The sequence below is a fragment of the Durio zibethinus genome, chromosome 13 (assembly GCF_047325235.1).
Source record: "Durio zibethinus cultivar Kanyao isolate XHJ-2024 chromosome 13, ASM4732523v1, whole genome shotgun sequence".
Lineage (NCBI taxonomy): Eukaryota > Viridiplantae > Streptophyta > Magnoliopsida > Malvales > Malvaceae > Durio > Durio zibethinus.
In genome coordinates this window covers 11122852-11144697 of record NC_143174.1, presented here as the reverse complement: position 1 = coordinate 11144697, position 21846 = coordinate 11122852, and the positions used below count along the sequence as shown (strand labels likewise).

Sequence of the window (21846 nt, the reverse complement as noted above, 5' to 3'; positions counted from 1 at the left end):
TGTTTGAACTTTTGGGCACCATTTGAATATTTTGGTGCCAAAATTTGGATTTTTGGCCAATTGCTGGAATCAGGTCAAGTTTTCCAGTGGGATTTCTAGAAAGAAAGATGGGAGAATCAAATCTAGAAAGAAAGAGGAGAGAATCAAATCTAGAGAAGGAAAAGAGCTAGTTTGAAGAGAAAGGCTAAATTTTGCCTTTTATACAAACTCAAAACAACATTGTCTTACAACCCAATGACTTACATGTTGACTTGCATTGAAACTCAACCCGAATCGCAAGTTTTTCTTTTTCTATTTCTTTTGTATTTAAATTTAAATTTTATTTTTTTGTTTATTTTTATCTTTTATTTTTTGTTTATTTTCTATTTTTTATTTTGTTTATTTTATTTTCTTATTTATTATTTTAATTGTTGATTGAATTAAAAAATGACAAGGAAAAGAAAAAGGGAAAAAAAACCTTGGTAAGATATTTATAATTTGCATGTTTTAATTTTATTTACATGAATTTTTTTTATGATTATTAATTTATTTTTGCATAATGATTTTTATGAATTTAATTTATTTTGCATGATTTATTATGATATTTTTACACAATATTTTGCATTAAGTATATTTATTTGCATTATTTATTATGATTTTTTTGCATGACTATTTTTGCATGATCTTTACATGTTTTATTGCATTATTGCATGACTATAGTATTATTGCATATTTTTTATAGAATTTTTGTATGACAATATTTTGTAAATAAATAAAAAAATGAAAATATAATTTTTAATGAATTTGTCGGTGATGCCTCTTCAAGTAAACAACGAATTTATTTTGAATACTCTTAAAGTGAGAAAATTTTCTTTTTTGGTGAAAGCGTAAAAACTTTTTTTCAAATATTTGAATATTGAAATCAACAAAAACCATCTTTGATTCAAGCTTAAATTAGATAAGATGTGATTAACTTGGTACCAATTTTGGTTGTAATAGGATGCTAATATCTTTTCTGTATATAACCAACTCTTGAACTTAGTTATGTTAATGTAAACCAAAACCTATTCTTTTTAGAGACCTTTTGTTAAGACTTAGGATAACCTTAAAAATAATAGATTCACATAGGTAGCCAATCACACTTAGATAAAAAGATTGGTGGCTATTCCATTTTTTTGTGTCCAATGGGTAGGTTTTCGAACTTAAACTTTATGACGGTTTGACAACTCCATTGAGGATCTTAGAAAGTCAAGCCATTAGTTGGTTATGTGTTATCTTAAGCTTTGCTTTAGTGGTTTTTATTTTGTAATTATTTATGATTTTTCGTGTGCACTAACCTTTTTGTTTATTTTGTAGCTTATGATTTTTTATGTGAACTATTTAATTTGTTTATTTTATAGATTTTGATTTTACATGTGTACCAATTTATTTGATTATTTGGGTTGGCATGCCCCTTTAGTCATACTACACTTGTATGCATGCATAAGTTCTAGACCCAATTTTGTCCTCTCTTAGGAGGGAATAAGTACTTACACTCTTGTGAGGTGATAACTTTTTATGAACTAGCAAAAACTCCTACTCAAATTGAACTGTTTCTATTTAAGCTTATAATGGTTGGTGTGGATTGGAGTACCTTACTAGTCTATAATGGATGATGATGTAAGGAACAATTTGGGAGCCTTTAGATTATCAAATCTTTGAACCCAGCATGTAAATAAACCTTAAGAATCCAAACCCAAGTTAGAGCTCTGCTTTCCCTTTTGTTAAAAAATCCTACATAGGTCACATAAAAGGACATTTATTACTATTCTGCTTGTTAAATTATATTTTGCTTTTTGTATATATTGTATTTATTAACCCTTTCCTTTTACTATATGTTTATTCATTTACATCTTCAAATTTATCATAAAGAGTGTTGCCACAAAATAATTTTAACAAAAAGAATCTTAATTACATCTATGAAAAGCCTAACAAAATCTCCTATTGGCTTGAAAAGGAAGCTCAAGGAATTGAAGCTTGCAAATATAAAGCTTAAAAAGGAAGTTCAAGCACACAAACAAGAAATGGATGAATTAAAAAGTCTGTTTATTGACCTTAACATAACTCATGAGTTGGCCAAACTCTTGAAAAAAAAAATAGACAGTTGCAAGCAAAGGTGTAAGAAAATGCAAAGACAATATCTGAGGCACAAAAGCACATCCAAATGCTAAATAAGGTTGTTGTTGACATTGGAACACAAAGAAGGGTTGTGAATAAGGAATATGAGCAAGCAAATGAGGCATATGTGAAAAAGTATGACTGATGGGAATGCCTGTTTGACCAAATCACTGTGGTTATTTACAAAGCTAAAGATATGATGGAAAAGGTCTAAAAATGGAATACAAGGATGCCACCTGTTAAAGCATATGGCTAAGAACTATTAGATTTCCTTAATGAAGTACAAGGCCAATATCCATAAATTAGCGATTTTTTTCATAATAAATTTTAGACTTTTCATGGATATAATATTGGATTTGGTTAAACATATCTTCTAATTCAATAAAGATTTTTCTTGTTAATAATTATCATGTGATCAATCCTTGTTATTGTATTCATGCATTCATACATAATATATCTAAAGATATGATGGTTTTATAAACATCTCTCTAAATATGCACCATAATTATGGTAAATCAAGGTTCAATGATAGCTCAATCTTTAAATAACCTGAGGCTTTACAACACTAGATATCAAGTAAAGATCATGGTAGAATAAAAATATTTTTCATTTCCAAAAACTACAAAAAGCACAATAAAAGTTGAAGGGACAACTGGACATTATTACAGAGTTGCTAAAAAACATAAGCAAAAAGAAAAAAGTAGTAAAAGAGATGATGGTCCAAACTAATCCATTATATCCTTTTAGTTTTGGCTTATACTTAATACAAGCATTTCAAGGGGCCCAACATCAAATGCCATTTGTTGCAGGTTACCTTTACATGCATACTGACATGTCTTCAATTGTTGTTCCTACTCACATTGCTCCTATTCTTGATATTGAGACATCTGATCTAACCTAAGTTCCTAATTTATATGATCCAAAGAAGCAAAATAAGCTAAAGATAGGCCTTATAAAAGCCAAAAAATACTTTGGATCTTAAAAGATGGATCTTTTAGAAAAACGGCTTAGAGCCATTAAAGAGATGGATTTTTATGAATCAATGGATGCTACTAGACTATGCCTGGTTCCTTATATAGCGATCCTACCGAAATTTAATGTGCCCAAATTTGAGCAAAATGATAGAACTAAATGCCTTATAATAACTGTGGCAATGTACTATCACAAAATGATTGCACATGCATATGATGAAAAACTACTCGTCTATGTCTTCTAAGACAATCTTACTAATTTTACTACCAGATGGTATGTGTAATTAGATAAGTCTCATATCTATGGTTAGAGAAAATTAATAAGAACCATTATTACCCAATACAAGCACATCATAGATTTCGCACAAGACCATCGTCCTTACAAAGCATGAAAAAGAAAGATACTAAAAGCTTTAAAAAATATGTCAAAAGGTGGAGAAATGTGACGGCCCAAGTTCAACCTTCATTGATTGAAAAAAGAGACTACAGTTCTATTTGTCAACATTTTCAAGGCTTTATACTATGAAAAAAAAAGTGGCAATGCCACCAAAAGCTTTGCTGACATGGTGATCTTTGACAAAATTATTGAAATGCCATCAAGAATGGCAAGTTGATGGAGATGAGGCTACCAGTGAAAAGAAAAATTAGTGCACCCAAGAAAAATGAAGGTGAAGTTCACACTATGACCCATAAAGGACAAGAATTTGGACGTTTTGCCCCATATTATCATCACCCACTACACCAAGCCCATGTAACAACAACTTATTATCAGTCATATCAATTTTTCAACCAACTTTTTAGCTACATACATATGTGCATAACCCTACCATTACACCAGTTGTGAGATTAGACAACCATGTGATTCAATAAAAAATAACCAAAAAAAGGTTCATATTGATCCTGTCCCGATATCATATACCGATTTATTCTTTGGGTTTGTTAAAAATCACCTAGTAACACCTATTCAGCTAGAACCTCTAAAGTCACCTTATCCCAAATGGTATGATGTCAATGCCACATGTGTTTATCATAATAAGAATGTGGGCCATTCTATAGAAAGTTATCTTGCTTTCAAGCATAAGGTGCAAAGCTTGATTAAAATAAGCTTGGTGAGTTTTGATAAGCTAAGTGGACCAAACATTGGTAAAAACCCTTCACTTGACCACACAGAGGCATAATTTTATGAATGATAAAGAAAGCTAGAGTTGTTTGAAACTGCTTGTCATATTAGGATTTCTTTAGATTATTGCTAAAATTTTTTTTATGTATCAGGATTTAATTTAATTTATTATTATTTTAATAAAAATGGCAAATATGATGATTTTCATAATATTTTCTCTTTCATGCAAATCACCATTATATACTTTCATCTTTCCATATATTTTTCTATACCCATTCTCATATTCTAAATAATGAATGTTCAAACAATCATGAAAATAATTCAAGATTCAATTTTGAAAGCATCATTCATATTGGTAATTTGAGATTTTTAATCTATTGAGATTACTAAAGTAAAAAGAAATAAATTCCATGAAACGAGTCAAATCTGACAAGGAGTTTCACTCATTGAAAGATAAAAGTAATGCAGTATGTAGTTTTTGTTATGGTTCATTTACAAGTTTACTCTTAATCAACAAATATGCTTCATTGAGAATATTCATGTTTGAAATGAGAAAAAGCCATTGTTCTTCTACCCTTCCTAAAAAGAAAATATACGTTTGCTACCTCTCTTTGAGTCTATTGAATTCCCTTTAAAAAAAACCTAACCAATTATCACTTTTCACACTAGGGGGTAAAGTTTGAAAAAAGCTTGTTCACAAAAAGAAAAAAAAAAGTGAAGGTCTTTATTGATTTTAGGGACAAAAGTCTTTTGTGCTTAGATCTTTCCTGAAAAATGATAAAAAGTGCAAAATAAAAAATGAAAAGAGAAATGAAGAAAAGAAAAAAGAAAAATTGATGGGCAAAATGCTAGGTCTACATAATAAGAAATGATCATTTGGTTTATAACCCTTTAAATATATTTTAGAACTTAAAAGTCAATTTTGATCAAATGTGAATGCTCGAATTAGAGAATCATGAATTGAACTAAGGAAAAATTGTAATGAGATTGTTTGAGATTTTGATCAAAATGTCATTGATGGATCAAAAATAAAAGAAATGAGAAGAAAAATATGAGGAAAAGATGTGAAAAGGAAAAAGAAAGAAAAATGTGTAAAAAAATGAGAAAAAAGGAACACTTAAGTTAAAAACTGAAATGATGACTTAAGTGGAAAAAAATTTAAGATAAAGACTTGACAACAACTTTATATCATTTAAGGATCTTATGGGATATAGATAATGCTTGGGGGATAAGCTCAAAAATTAAGAATATTAATGGAATGAGTTTTTGAGAAAAAATTCAAAAATAAATTTCAAAATTGCCTGAATATTCATTATTTGTATGTTGATATTTCATTCAAATAGTTGCAGGGATATGCTTTTGATTTGTTTTTGACCAAATTTATTCCTTTCTATAATGAATACCCATTTTTTCTAATTTTCTTGTTCCTTACCATTTTTATATCCCTAAAATAAATTGAAAAAAATGTATGATTAAATTACATTTGTCATGAATTAGAATCATGATAAATAAATGAATGATAATGTTTATAAATGACTCTTTTATTCCTTTGAAAAAGAAATCTAGAATGACAAGGGTAAAAAGAAAATTAAATGAGAAAGGTGAAAGAAGCTTAAAAACATGTTTTGCAAATATGGTGATGATAAAAATCATGATGGATTAGTTAATAGAACTTGTGAATTGTGACCAAAGGATGGAAATAATAATGGATCAATTGATGGAATTTGTGAATTAAATTTGAAACTATTAGTGTTGAGAAGCTGAAAAAGAAATATGAAATGGTAGCTTAAGAACCTTATTACCACAATTAGAATTACATGACATTGATTGACATTTGCATTACATGCATTGCATTTATGATAGTTGTTTGATGGATAAGAAATTTTGATTTTGAATTTTGAAATTAAATTCAGTGAAAGGATAAGGAATGTTTTGAGAAGATTTTATTCTTGGGATTTGAAAAAATTTTCAAGATAAGATTTTGACCCTTGGATGGAAACTTGTTAAGATTTTAACTCTCCGATTGCAAAGATTTTTTAGTTAGAGGAGCTTTTTTTGTCACAAAATGAGAATCTTTGATGTAAATCCTTAAGACATTAAATTTTAGATGTGAACTTTTCTAATGCGAATCTTTGAATTTTGGATAAGAATCTCTAAAATTTTCAAATGAGAATTTTTGAACTTTTCAAATGTAAATATTTGAATATTAGATGAGAATCTCTAAAATTTTCAAATAAGAATCTTTGAAATTTTCAAATGCGAATTTTTGAAATTTTGATGTGAATATTTAAAATTTTTTGAATTAGACTCTTTGAATTTTTGAATGTGAATTCTAAATTTTTTAAATGAGAATATTTGAATTTTAAATGTGAATCTTTAAAATTTTTCAAATGAGAATTTTTTAATTTTTTAATGTGAATCTCTAAGGTTTTCAAATATGAACCTTTGAATCTTAGATGTGAATTTCTAAGATTTTCGAATTTGAATTTTGAAATTTTAGATGTGAATTTCAAAAATTTTTTCGAATGTGAATCTTTGAATTTTAGAAGCTTCATTTGTTAATCTTCAAAATTATTTTTGAATCTTTTGCAAACTTTTGAATCTTTATGAATTTTGAATATTTTGCGAATCTTTAAATTTTTTACAAATCTTGAATCATTTTAAAAATTTTTTACTAACCTTGAATCTTTTGCGAACTTTTAAATCTTTGTGAATCTTAAATCTTATGAACCTTTGACTTCTTGTAAATCTTTGAAATCTTGCTAATTTTTGGTTTCTTGTGAATTTTTTAATTCTTGCTTTGAGACCTTACAAATTTTTAAAATCTTATGAATCTTTTGAATTTAATTGTGAATTCTTGAATTTCAAATTATGAACTTTGGAATTTCAAGTTGGGAACTTTTGAAAAGTGTGCAAATTATGAATCTTTATTTCAGATGAGAATTTCTAAATTTTTTTTATTTTGAGTTAGATCCAAATGTTATGGGTGTCTATGTCTTTGCACAATTATTGTTTCTCAGAAAATATGTAAAGAAGGACAACTGTAGATACCTTATGGTGTCCAAAAATCTTTTCGGTATCAAATTTAGCTTGCAATCTTAATTAGACCTTAATTGGGAAATTGAGTTTTAAAGTCCAAAAATTAAGAGCCCAAAAATTCATTTGCATTAATTTTAGTTTAATTTTGGTTTCATTTTTATTATTTTTATTTTTTTAGTTATGACTTAATCAGTCAAAAGTAAAAAAAAAAAGACAAAAAATGTAGGATTACTTTTGCACAAGGAAATATATGGATTTGTTTCTTTGATTCAATTGAAAGTTAGAAATTCAATGATTAATCACTTATGGAAATACTTTGGCATCAAGGCTGTTTAATAAAGTAAAGATTTTAGAGAAAAATCTGAAAAAAAAAATATCTTGACAAATTGGGTGGAATTAAAGGTTTTCCAAATAAAAGGATTTAATCCCTATAAAAAGAATCGTAGTCTGCAATTTACATGCATCAAGCATTAGAGAAAAGCAAGAAGCAATTACCAATCTCAAGGTAGCTAAAAGTAGAAATTTTTTCTGGGTTTTGGTTTTGAGTTCTTGGTTTTTAGGTTTAATTTTTTTAGTTATTTTAAACTTTGAGTTTTTAGGCTTTTATTGTTTTGGGTTTGATTTCTTGGTGTTTTTGGGATCACTTTTTATTTTTTAGGAATTTTGAGTTTTTTAAAATTTTTTTGGTTTTTTAAATTTCTAGGTTTCTAGATTTTTCTTTAAATTTTTCAATGAGGATTTGAATTTCTCGACGAAGTTCATGACAACCTGAAGATTTTATGGTGACTAGATTCTAGGTTTTTGGGCAATTTTGGGTTTTTGTTTAAACTTTCCAGCACCATTTAAATTTTTCGATGTCAAAATCTAGATTTTTGGTTGGTTTTTGAAATTGAGTTAAGTTTTTTGGTGGGATTTCTAAAGAGAAAGAGGAAAGAATCAAATCTAGAGGAAAAAAGGAAAAGAGCAAGTCTAAAGAAAAATGTTGAAATTTGTCTTTTTATACAAACTCAAAACAATGTCATTTTACAGACTAGGGACCCACTTTGAAACCTAACTTGAATCTTAAGTTTTTCCTTTTCTATATCTTTTTGTTTTTTATTTTTGTTTTATTTTTTTGTTTGTTTATTTTTCCTATCTTTTATTTTATTTTATTTTGTTTTGTTTATTTTATTTGCTTATTTATTAGTTTAATTGTTCATTGAATTAAAAAAGTGATGAGAAAAAGAAAAAGGAAAAAAAAACCTTGGTAAGATATTTATAATTTGCATGTTTTTATTTTATTTGCATTATTTTTTTATGATTATTAATTTTTTTTTACATGATTTTTTTATGAATTTAATTTATTTGCATGATTTATTATGATATTTTTGCATGACTATATTTACATGATCTTTCCATGTTTTATTTATTGTATTATTGCATGATATTTTTGATAGAATTTTTTATGATAATATTTTGTAAATAAATAAAAGGAATTGAAATCTAATTTTTTATGAATCCGATGATAAAGTATCTACAAGTAAATAACAAGTTTATCTTAAATACTTTTGAGGTGAGAAAAAATTTTTTTTGATGAAAGCCTAAAACTTTTTTTTTCAATATTTAAATATCAAAATTAATAAAAAACAATCTTTGATTAAGGCTTAAATCAGATAACATGTAATTAACATGGTATCAATTTTGGGCATAATGGGATGCTAATACATTTTCTGTATGTAACTGACTTCCAAATTTAGTTCTATTGATATAAATTAGAACCTATTTTTCTTAAGAACTCTTAATTTAAACTTAGGATAACTTTTAAAGAATAAAATCATATAGATGTCCAATCACACTTGAATAAAAAAATTGATGGTAATTTCATAGATATTTTTTTAATAGGTAGGTTTTTGAACTTAAACATTATGACAATTATTTTATATGAAAATTTTGGAAAATATTATACTAACAAAAAAAAAAAAAAAACAAAGAATAAATAAAATGGGTAAGGTGTAGTATAATAAAAATTCTAATGGTGAGCTCTGAATATATGGTATTTAAGTATAAATAAATGGCCAATACATTCAATAGTACTTGTAGTTTCTTTTTTTTTTTTTCTTTTCTTTTTTTTGATTAAAAGGTAGAGTGAGTGTTTTGTAGTTACTTTTAACATCATTATAAATATATATTTTTTAAATTCGTTCATACTTAATTTTAGGTATATATTATTTAGAATAATATACTAAAGTCACCTAACTTTGATAATTATTTTATTTGTCATTAACTCTGTAATTTAACATTTAAATAAGTATTTTTTTTTTTGTTGTCAACCGGTAATCTTTAACAAAATGCTAATAAATACATCACATATGCCATTGATTACATAGTATATCTATATCATAAAAAATATATCAAAATGATATGACAATAAAAAATTAAAATAAAATAAAAATAAATTATTTTCCATATTTTTTTTGCCTTTTCTATCATAATTATATATATATATATTATTTTCCCTTCTCCTTTTTCTCTAAAAGTTTTTACTCTCCTCATTCTCTTTAACTTAAAATTTGACTATCTCAAAACTCAATTGTCAACGATCATTCGTTGCAAGCTCTCACGTGTACTTTTAACTAGTTAAGATGAATTTTCTAACCTTACTGCTTGTGATTTAGTTAAATTCATCGAAACAACTACGATAAAAACCAAAAAAAAAAAAAAATCAATTGTTGTGTGATTCATTAAAGTTTTGTTTAGTTTTAAATTAGGCTACCATTTGACATGATTAGAGTCACTTTTTGACTCCCATAATGCCTTGCATCTCATTTGACTACTTCTTTTAGTAAAAAAATATTTACTTAAAAATTAATAACTAAAAAATTAAATTTTATAATTAGATTACTAAGATTACTAAAATAAAAAATCTAACCATGTATTTTCCCTATTATTTGTTTACTTTGCCTATATGCTCCATATGTAATAATGTTTTTCAAGGAAGAATCAATAGAAAAGAAAAATATGCTTTTGTTTACTTCACGAAAAATGACTTTTAAAAAATAGTTTTTGTATTTTTTTATATCTGTTTATAAGAAAATTAACTGATTAATGAAAAATAAGTTATTAAACAACGAAAAATCAAGTTATTTTTTTTGAAAATTATCTTTTTTTTTTCAAAAAAGAAAGATAATTTAAAAAAAAAATTATTTATAGGTACGAGTACTTACCAAACTCATAAACAAATTCAAGTCGGACCTTGAATATTATTTTTTTAAATTTAAACTTTATTTTGACTCGACATAAAATATTATTATATAAATAAAAATATTTTTATTTAAATTTAAGTGAAAAATTAAAATATTAACATTAAAAATCTTTTAATATTTTAATTTTAAAAATATTTTTATAGTTCTACTTAAGTAAAGTCTTGAACATGATATTTTATTCTTAAACTTGGTTTAATCTCATATGAAATATTATTACATTAATAAAAAAAATTTTACTTAATTTTTAATTTAAAAAATTAAAATATTAGCATTAAAAGTTTTTTAATATTTTAATTTTAAATATTTCTACATGATATATTTTTAAACATAAATATTTTTAATATTTCAATAATAAATAGTATTATATTATTATTTTAGTAAAAAAATTAAATAATATTTTATTATTTGAATAATTAATATTAAATAATATAATAATAATATTTTCATGAAATGAATATTTTTAATAATTTATTATTATTCAATTTAAAATTTTATTTTTATATTTTATTTTTAATGTATATATAATAATAAATATAAATAAATAATATTTTTGTTATGATTTAATAATAGATACTTTCAATATAAAATATAACTATTTTAATAGTGTACAATTTTTAATATTTCAATAATAAATATTACTGTTATTATTAAATTAATAAAAATAATATTTTAAGAATAGAAATATTATTTTAAATATTTTAAAATATTTATATAAGTATTAAATAGTTTTTAAGCAGTTTTATATTAATATAATATACTAATATTAAATATTATTATTAAAATATAATTTTTTTATTATTAATAATTTTAATATATTTTAAACATATATAATTTTAAATATTTTAATAATTATTTTAGTATTATTTAAGAAATAAATTTTGAAAAAAATAACTAAAAAAATATTTTTCGTTTGTTCATCAATCTCTACTTTTGAAAAAATAGAATGTTAAAAGAAACGGAGCATAAAGCAAAAAGACTTGGGAAAGAAGTCAGTCAGGCTAGCTTAGAGCAAAAGGATTTCTGTTTCCGTTGTTATGGTTGTGGAAGAAAGGTCTTAAAAAGAAATTTGAAGCAGAGCGGAGTTTGGGTTAGGATTTAGGTGTTTTTGAGAAGGCAAAGCAAAGACAAATAAAAAAATGGATCTCAATATGAACGTGAACGCCCCTCACTCCATGGGCACAACCATCATCGGAGTCACCTACAACGGCGGTGTCGTTCTAGGCGCCGACTCTCGTACCAGCACCGGTATTCTGTTTCTCTCTCTCTCTCTCTCTCTCTCTCTCTAAGTATTATTAGGGATCTGAATGTGAAAGTAATTTTTTTTTTTTGTTGAATTGATTGATTAGGGATGTATGTTGCTAACCGGGCATCTGACAAAATTACACAGCTCACTGATAACGTCTACGTTTGCCGTTCTGGATCCGTAATTCTTACTTTCGTCTACTTTTTGTTCTTTTGTTGATTTTGGACCTCTAAAAAAAAAAAATGTTTGTTGTTCCTTAGATGTGATTAAAAAGATTGTCCTGTTTGCAGGCCGCTGATTCTCAGATTGTTTCCGACTATGTCCGTTATTTCCTTCATCAACATACGTCAGTTCTTTCTTATACTTTGTCTTATTTTTTGCTTCTCTTTTCTAATTTTGCTATTTGGTCTTCCAATAAATGCTTGTTCCCATTTCATGTACTTTATGCTATTATGCTAATTCAATGCTAACATTTCAGGAGTCTAAGTGTTTTGTTTCGAATGTCCTCAATTTCTTCTAGCTAGCTCTAGTTGCAATTCCCAAACCCCTAATTAGTTTCAGCATTTTGCAACTCTTTATCTACAAATTGCTTTTGTCTTTTTGTTTTATATTTACTTGATCGGTGATTCTTGGGGTATTATTCTATTGGCAGTTCTTATTACCGCACTTCATGAGATTGTATTTTCAAACTTCTAGCATTACTGATTGTTTTACAGCTTTTTTCTTTTTTTTGTGTTTTCCCCTACATGAACAGGATACAGCTTGGGCAGCCTGCAACAGTCAAGGTTGCTGCAAACCTTATAAGGCTGCTATCCTACAATAATAAGGTTTGAGCTTACCATTTAGAAACTTGTCCTACTATTCTGTTATTCTTTGTCCTTTTTCATTTTTCATTCTGTTTATTTCTTCTTTTTGCTTTTTCTTTTTAATGTTTGCATGGGAGATTAGTGTCTGTTTGTACATCCCCACTCTATTGTACAGATTTATGTACAATTTGATACTTAAATCTTCCATCCCGTCAGTTTGTAAGAAATTTGTTGTCATTCTCTCCCTTTATAGAAAATGTTTCTGGTTAAAAACCATTTATTTTGGAATGCATTTCAATCAACACTTTTACATTGAAATTATGCTTTAGTTTTGCTCCATTTATCTGCATGATTTATATTTCTAGGAGCAAATGATGATCTTTTATCTTTTTCCTATAATTCATGTTTGTGATCTTGACTCAGTTTTATTATCTTGTGAGCAGAACATGCTTCAGACTGGCCTTATTGTTGGTGGGTGGGATAAGTACGAAGGCGGTAAAATATATGGAATTCCTCTTGGTGGAACACTGATTGAGCAGCCTTTTGCTATTGGAGGTATGCTATTCTCTTTATCTTTTAACTTTGTGTATCCTTTTTTCTTCAATTCCAGGAATTAGGCTTGGTGCCTGTTTATGTCTTCTGGTGTTGTGTTACTTTACATTTCTTTTTGAATTGTTCTGCAGAATGCTATGTGAAATGTTGACAAGCATCACATCATTGAGTGTCTAGTAGTTACGATTACAGAAATGCATGTGTTTATACAGAATTGACATTTATATTGCCTTGTTTGGACAAAGGTTTCCCTACCCACTTATCTGCATATTGCTCAGATTGTTGGTTGCCTCTTTCTTGCGTTAATTCAGCTGAGAAATATGGTGTTAACCTAAGGAGGTTCAATGCGGTCATGTAACCTTGAGAGTTTTTGGACTGATATAATTGCTCCCATAATTTGAAATCAGTGAGTCAGTGGTAAAATATGTGAAGTCTTCTCCATAATTAGTTAACTGATGAAATTAGATGTAACTATTCTTTTTTTATAATTAGTAGTTCCTTGAAGTTCAAGATCACCTAGTTTCTACCGTTGACAACCTAAAATAATGGGAGTTTGGTTAAAAACATTATGGAGGCCACTAGCAAGTGGTATAGTAGTACTTTTGCAGAAAAATGGTTCTCATTTGGCTTGATGTACATTGCACAGGATCTGGCTCCAGTTACCTATATGGGTTTTTTGATCAGGCATGGAAGGAAGGAATGACAAAGGATGAAGCTGAGGTACATCTTTTGTACTCAAGCTTTTTGAAGTCATATTTCACCATGTTTCCTTGTTCTTTTCTTTTAACAACTTTTACTGATATACTTATTTTGCGAAAAGTTTAATTGTTTGGTTGACCGTAGATTTACTATTATAGTTTTATGGAATTTCATTGTAGCAACTAGTGGTTAAGGCAGTTTCTCTTGCCATTGCTCGAGATGGTGCTAGTGGGGGTGTTGTTCGCACTGTCATTGTAAGATATGTTCCACTCTAATGAATGATTTCTTGCATGTTAGTTTGAATTCTGTGTACAGCACAAAACCTTTGATTTTTGCAGATCAACTCTGAAGGAGTGACGAGGAACTTCTACCCTGGTGACAAACTTCCACTGTGGCACGAGGAATTGGAGCCGCAGAATTCATTACTGGATATGCTGAACGTTCCTAGTCCTGAACCAATGAATATTTAATCAAGGGGACTCACCTTTTAGGTGGTGTTAAGCTGCTAGATTTGTTCTCATTGCAAGCTTTTTATTTCTTTTTGTTCTTTCTAAGGCAGGATTTTTATGTTTAGTTGACCCAAAAAACAATTTATCTGTTATGGCTTGAGTGGGAATTCAGTTTCATTTAAATGGCACTAAAACCATTTGTTTCATGATTTATTTTTGGATGGTATGGGTGCTATCCTGAATTTTTGCTGTTGAGCCCATGGATAGGATGGTTGATTGGTATAGGATGTTTGATTGGTTGTGATGTGTCACTAGAGAATGGACCTGATAATATAAAATATGATATTGTGATGTCATATGAACATGATATAAAAATATGATACGAAAGTAATAGGGTTTAAAATTTTAGTAATAACTTTATATGAGTTTAATAAAATTAAAAATATATATTATGTTTTTGTATCGCTATGATGTATAATTTTTGTATAAATTATAATATAAATATATAAATTTTAATATTTTATATGAATTTTATACGATATGATATGATGCGAATTTGAAATAATATATAAATTTTAGTATTTTATACGAATTTTACATTGGTCATAGCCCACAAGGGGCCAAAAAAAAGTAAAAGAAAGGTGGGATGAATGGGTTGCGTTTGCTTGGGCTAAGTCTTTTTTTGTCGCGAGGTTTTTAGCTTTTTGTGATGATTATAAAAGGTGAAAGAAAGAAATTCGGTGTGGAGTAGAGTGTAGTGGTGAGAGCTGGAGAGCTCATAGCTCTTGCTTTCTGCGCTGTTTTAATGAAAGAGAATAGCAGGTGGGAGTCGGTTAGTCTGTTTTCCTGCTTCAGACAGAATGCAAGTGCAGTGCAATGCAGTGCAGTGTTTATCTCAAATAATATAGAAATTGAAAGATAAAAGAGTAATATAATTTTATATATCAATACCTACCAATATTTATTAACTCAAAAAAAAAAAAAAAAAAAACTAGTGCGTGCCTATGGCCTTTTGGGTTTGCACTTTATAAACAAATACATATATTTGCTGCTGAACATGCACACCACCTTTGAACATTTAATAAAAGAACAAAGAAAACAAATTTGAGGATTTTTTAGTATTTATTTATTTTTATTTGTAAACAAAAAAAAAAAAAAAAAGAGGCGATAGGAAACGTTGACGAAGTCGAATTGTTTAGTAAGGTAGTCGTAGAAGTAAAATAAAAATAATAAAAACAAGTGTCATGTTGTAAAGTGTCTTCTCTTGATAATAGTGTTGGGCTACTGGGCTATTGTGAATGGGTTTGGTTTTCATTTCATCGTACGTTAAAGTAGGTGGAGAGCTGGATCGGAGAAACAAGAGAGGAGAAATAAAGAGGAGAAAATGAGTGGCAGTGCAGCAGCAGTACACAACGTATTCGTATATGGAAGCCTATTAGCCGATGATGTAGTACGCGTCCTCTTGAATCGGATCCCCCCTTCCTCCGCTGCTCTTCTTACTGGATTGTCCGTTTTCTCTTGTATTTCTTTTTAAGTTTTATCATCATCTGCTACTATTTCTTTTTTATTTTACATTCATTCGCAATTTGTGCAGCCACAGATTTAGCATTAAAGGACGCGTTTATCCGGCTATTCTCCCCGTCCAAAATGATCAAGTTATTGGCAAGGTATCTCCCTCCTACATCCTAATTACTTTTACATTTACTTTTAAAAAAACCTCTGATTCATCCCTATCCCATCCCGTCCTTTTACTTTGTTTTTATATGTATTTACCCTGACAAAAAAAAAAAAAAAAGGAGAAACGATCTCTAAATTCCCTTTCCAGGTTTTGTTGGGAATCACGGATACTGAATTGCACATTCTGGATGAATTTGAGGATGTTGAGTACCAAAAGACCCAAGTTGAGGTCTCTTTGCTGGTAAGCCGTATCTGACTCTATTACCATAAATAAATACAAGTTATAACCCCGTCCATCTTTTCTTGTTTCTTTGTTAACGCTGTTGACCCTCCTTTTGGCTCATACAAATACTTGTCTGTTTTGATTCTTCAAGTTCCAACTGAAAATTTAATCATACGCCCGTTTGGCTACTCAAACTTACCATTCTTCATCCGATAAAAGGAAAAAACACCCTCAAAGTAACACGACATTCCATTGATTAGTTTTTTTTCCCCCTCTGCATCTCTGGTGTGGCTAAAAGAAAAAAATTATAGACCGTCAGTCATTCCATTATGCAGGAAAGTTCTGACAAGTTAAAAGCTCATGCTTATGTCTGGAACAACGCAAATGATCCCAACTTGTTTGGAGATTGGAATTTTGAGGTATTTTCAGTTTTCTTCTTTGCTACTATTTCAGCTCTTCAATTTTTATTTTATCAAAAGGAGACACGAATGATGGGTGGAATGTGATTTTAGATTTCAGATAATTTAGATAAACATGTTGGTCCAGACAGCTTGGTCTATAATTCATGCTTTTTGGTTCCCTCCGTGCTGCTATGTTAATGAATTAAATTGTTTTATGAGATGTGCGTTACATTTCTCAAATTGCATCAGTGCTTAGGTGGATGTGGGATTAATTCTTACTCCTTGGATGGCAACAAAGTTGTTCCGTACTTCTTTGTGGAAAAAAACCAGTATATTTGAAGTCACCTATCAATTACTGCCATTTTTGCTATTAAACATCGTTCAGATTCCTAACTCAATTTGATCTATTTGGGATTGGATTTGAGTGGTAAAAATAGATAATGAAGTCATTCTCTGGTCTCTCTGCTGCTTTATATGTTCATAAACGAAAGACCCTTTTGCAGTATAGTATGTTAGTTTTGTGTCTTTGTCCAGGTGCTAGTGTTTCATTGTTCGGATGACCCATCTTGATGTTATTGCAGAAAAGTGTAAAATTGTATTGCAAAAAGAAAAACTCTCGACTGGGCAGGTGACAAGAACCTAATAGTACCGAACCCAAAATTCAGTGAAGAAGTATATTTTATCATGACGAGAAACAAGAGATCTACAACTTCCCTTTATAATGTGTGTATATGTTTTATGCACTGAATTCTTTGTTTTGTGATTCTATCTTTGCATGTGTTTAAAAGGAATGGGCACGAGTTCATAAGGAAAGTTTTATCAAGATGACCACTGGATTTATGGAAGAACTGGAGCTGCCTGAACCAAAGCCAAGAGTAACCACATATGAATCATTCTATCAGCAAGATGCTGGAAAGTGATCGTGTTTGCCTTTTCCAAATGTATATTCTCAACAATGATGCTCTATTATCGTTGATCACTGTTGGTTATTAGTTTGTTTTGCTTTTGAATGAATAAATTACCGCATGCAGATTGTTTTTTTTCGTCGGTATTTTGTGAGAATGGAAAATTGTTTCATTGGGGATGACAATGAGACAATCTGAGGTATCTGGTTAAAAATGGTCCATTAGGAAATTTATCTAACGTAAATGGCAAAAAAAAAAAGGGGGGGGGGGGGGGGTGTGGGGTGGCGCAGTTTTTACCTGTCAGATGATGTTTCTCGGTCTAAGGGAAAATAATCTTATGGAAAAATTTCAAGATGGGTAAAGATCTGTAAGCTCGAAGGCATATGGTATGGCATTAAAGCAAGATGGCTAATAAGTGGTTAGACTCCGCTGACGCACGCTATGCGGGGCATCTCTTCCCTTCATATATTTCTATTCTATTTTGCGGTGGGCTTTACCTTGGCCGTAAGAAGATTTGGCTAAAACAGCCCCTTTAATGGTGTCCTTTAAGTTTATGCGGTAGGCTTCACTTCACCGGTAAGAATTTGGTTGTAATCGTTCAATAAGTAAATGAATTTTAAAATATTGTTTATGATTATTTATTAAATTTAATAAACCAAAAAAATGAATTAATCTAAACTTATTTAAAAATTATTCGTTAAATGTTCTGTTCGTTTATATTATCGAATGTAAATAAATCGAATATAAAAGAATTTTTGTTATGCTCATAATTTGTTTATTTGATTAATAAATTTAAAAATTTTATTCGTAATCGTTTGTTAAATTTAATAAATAAATATAGAAAAAAGACTTAAAATATATTTACTAATGAAATCTATGTTATTCTACACCTCTAACTACCCATATCATGAATCTTCTACTTATATGATTTCCCTTATCAACTTGCTAAATTCACTTAATTTGCTACAATAAGATCCAATTGCGACTAATCCTTTTCTTTTTTTGTTTGTTTGTTTGGAGCAAACTATCCTAAACCTACCTGATAGAATGGGTTTGCATTGCCATTTTTTTTCAACGAAAATTGATTGAAAGTTTTACACGTATCTTGTGTCTGTTTAACTAAATATGTTTACTTAAGCAAATGTATAAACCCATCTGTGATGTTCTTAAAACTCCATCCAAAGGATAAGATGATGATTACAAAAAGGGAAACAATATAACAATTTGCTTAAAATGTGTGACTTTGTTCATGTGCAATGGAAAATACCATAAAATTTAACCTCAAATGCCTAGAGATTGTTGCTCTGTTTTGATTTTCTTTTTCTTAAATTTTTGAAAGGAAGATACGTCAAACAAATTCCTCTAAATTTAACTTTAAATATCCAATTAATGAATTTATTCAAATGCCTAGCAGCACAATATAATTTTGGAGAGATGCGACACGAAATTCTCAGAAATCCACAATTGCCTATACTAGGGATGAGCCTTCACAAATAAATGGCAAATAGCCTGTTGCAACTTAACCTTTATTGAATCCAAACATATAAATTTGCAAATCAAAATCATATACATAGAACATTAAAAGTATTTGTGCCAAGTTGTCTTGATGAGGTAAAAAATTTGAAATCATAAGGTTGGAGGTCGATTAGAAATAAAGACCGAAGATTTTTTTTATGTTTGTGTTATAACGTTTAAGTTGATATTTAGAAAAAAAGAAAAAGAATCTTAATAAGAGAGAAGAAAATTGAATGCGCATACTTAGTGTGAAGGGGATATTTATATCTATAGGATGAAAATATTGGGCCTGGATGACTCGAGCTTTAAAAGTCAAGTCTAGGGCTAACAATGTTGATTCAACCTGACTTGAAAGGTGGTAGTTCAATTGAAGGGTGACAAGTCAGCATTCTCATGTGTTTTCAGGTAAAAAATTAAGCTAGCCAAGCTAACTTGGACTCCAAAAATTTAGGTTGAACCACCATGTTAGCTCGGGTTAAAAAGATGAAATCGACCTAGCTTTATTGATGAAATCAACCTTTAAAAAAAAGTCCATACTATCTTTATGACCATAAAATGTTAGAAATTTTCAATAAGTGGACTACTATTAGTTAGTGATTTTACTATTTAATAAAATATGTTGATAAATTTAATCATAATACGAGACAAGCATGAGAGCTTAAATAATTTAATTATGATCGCTTATATGTTAGCTTTGCACTTCTAATTAGATTAGTGTGGTTTGACAGTTGTGTAGGCCTTTGGCCTGATAAACCTTTGATGGGGAGGTTTTTCCTTTGATTGGGAGGCTTTTAGGGTTTTAATAATATTTAGCTAAGTTCCCATCTTTACTTTTAATTAATGGTATCTATCCATTAAGAGCCACCAGTAAGAGAAAAGCAAAAATGAAGACCTAATCTTTTCATAAAACTACAGTTGCTTTCACTTATCAATTATGTTTGCCAAACAAGTATGCAATTGGGTAAATTTAGTATTCTAATGTTCAAATATGGTTGTTGGGATTTAAAATTGTGCTTAAAAGTGGTATCATAACCTTTTTATGTGAGATTAGAACCCAAAACATTATTTTCAAATTTGTTTTGAACAAAAAATATAATGTTTTGGGCAAAATATTATGCTTGTCAAAATCCTATTTTTGGTCAATCTTTTCCATAAATTAGTTTAGGGCTTTTGTTACTCTTGAAACAAGTATTGAAATCGTACCAACAATTTCTAATAACTTGTTTTATAGAGAGAAAAATCATGGTGTAAAGTTTGATTCATAGTTTAAATTAAATTGTATGGATTTATTAAACTTGATTCATGTTATTTTGATGCGATTTGGAACATGATTTTGTAAATCTATATGTTAATTATAGCTAAAAGGATTTAAATTTATCAAAATCAAAGGAAACCATGAACTATTTAAAAATGCTTTAAAAATGCTTGAAACTAGTGAAATTTCCATATTCATAAAAAAAAAAAAAATCAATCCATGCTACTTTACAAATAAAAAGGAATAAATCCATTGTTGAGTAATGGTTAGAACTTCAAAGGCAAATACTGATAATATCATACTTTTATAGAGTTGATAGTAGTTTTGAATTGATGTGGACAAGGGATCATTATTGGATCTTGGCACATGTATTTTCTGTCCATTATTTTCCTATATATTCATTATCATCAGTTTCGTTATTAACTTTCCTTTTGGATTAAAATCAAAGAAGGATAAAGATAAAATTATGATGTAACAAGGACTCCTGCATCTATTTGGCCAAGAAGAGATCTTATTGAGGAATGACTCTTTGATTATCTTGAAAAAGTTTAAATGCAAGATAAATACTTTTACAAGAGATAAGGCTAGAGTTTCTATTCAAGAAGGACTTTTGAAGATTTATCTCATGAGTTTGAACTTAATGCAACCATATTAACAAGATTAGTCTTGGAATTTTGCTTTAGCAAAAACTTCATTTGAATTTAAAAGAATGATGACATAGCAAGACAAATAAGCATGGAAGACCAATAAAAGAATCACATTTGGCCACACAAGCTTCATTTCACCCTTGAAAAGTCCCACATTCGACCAACCTCTATCAAGATCAAGGTAACATTGTAATGTCTTAAGTGTTTGAGATAAAATAGGACTTTGTAAATCTTGTCCCCCTATGGCTGAACCTATCACTACAAATAGGTTGGCTCTCCTCTTTTGTAACACATCCCATTCATTCCCACTCTTCTCGTTTTTTTTTTTTCTCCTTTTTAGGTTTTACGTAGTTTCCTTATAATTTGGCTAGGGTGAAACTAGCAATTGTTTCTTAAAGCATTCATTTAGTACAAGTTTATTCTTATTCAAATCTTTCTTTCTCTATTTTCATGCACAACTCTCTTTTTCTTTTCAAGGTTCTAGATCTCGATTTTATATGCTTTTTTTACAATCGGCATTCATTCAATTTTTTTACATGTTTTTGGTTTTATTTTGTTTCTTGTATAATTGGCTTGCCTTTGGAGCTATTAAATGACAGTTATTTAGCTTGGCATTCAGTTATCACATTTTCATTATTATTTTTGTTTTCAAACCAATCACTTTTTTGATTTATCTAAACATAAGGTTTGAAAGAAACTCCTTTGGTACTTGGTTTCGCACCCAACATTTAAAACATAATCCTCATAAGAACAATAATCTACTTACTCACTATTATTACTTGATGTGACCTGTGCACTTGCAGGCTATATAAAAAGTAGCAATCATTATGCAAACTATGTAAAAATGATGAGAAAGATAGCCATGCATGAGAACCATGCGATGCGTGCAAAGGTGATGAGCACTATTCGACCAAAACTTGAGAAGCTTACAAGATCCATTTAGCCATGCATACAAGATGAGGCCAA

The 21846-nt window shown here is 28.8% G+C and overlaps 2 protein-coding genes across 2 annotated transcripts; both read left to right on the top strand.

Moving 5' to 3' along the window:
* The first annotated feature begins 11432 nt into the window (after nt 1–11432).
* LOC111304043 (proteasome subunit beta type-6-like) lies at nt 11433–14463 on the top strand. The gene is made up of 8 exons (XM_022900562.2): nt 11433–11753; nt 11855–11931; nt 12042–12097; nt 12506–12578; nt 13001–13112; nt 13756–13829; nt 13988–14062; nt 14147–14463. Exons 1-8 carry the CDS (start codon nt 11645–11647, stop codon nt 14276–14278), a joined length of 708 nt encoding a protein of 235 aa, XP_022756297.2. The 5' UTR covers nt 11433–11644; the 3' UTR covers nt 14279–14463.
* A 1105-nt stretch (nt 14464–15568) lies between these two features.
* LOC111304042 (AIG2-like (avirulence induced gene) family protein) lies at nt 15569–17601 on the top strand. Its single transcript, XM_022900561.2, has 5 exons — nt 15569–15763; nt 15852–15924; nt 16083–16175; nt 16493–16576; nt 17347–17601. The coding sequence occupies exons 1-5, from the start codon at nt 15642–15644 to the stop codon at nt 17476–17478; spliced, it is 504 nt and encodes a 167-aa protein (XP_022756296.1). The 5' UTR covers nt 15569–15641; the 3' UTR covers nt 17479–17601.
* The last annotated feature ends 4245 nt before the right edge of the window (nt 17602–21846 follow it).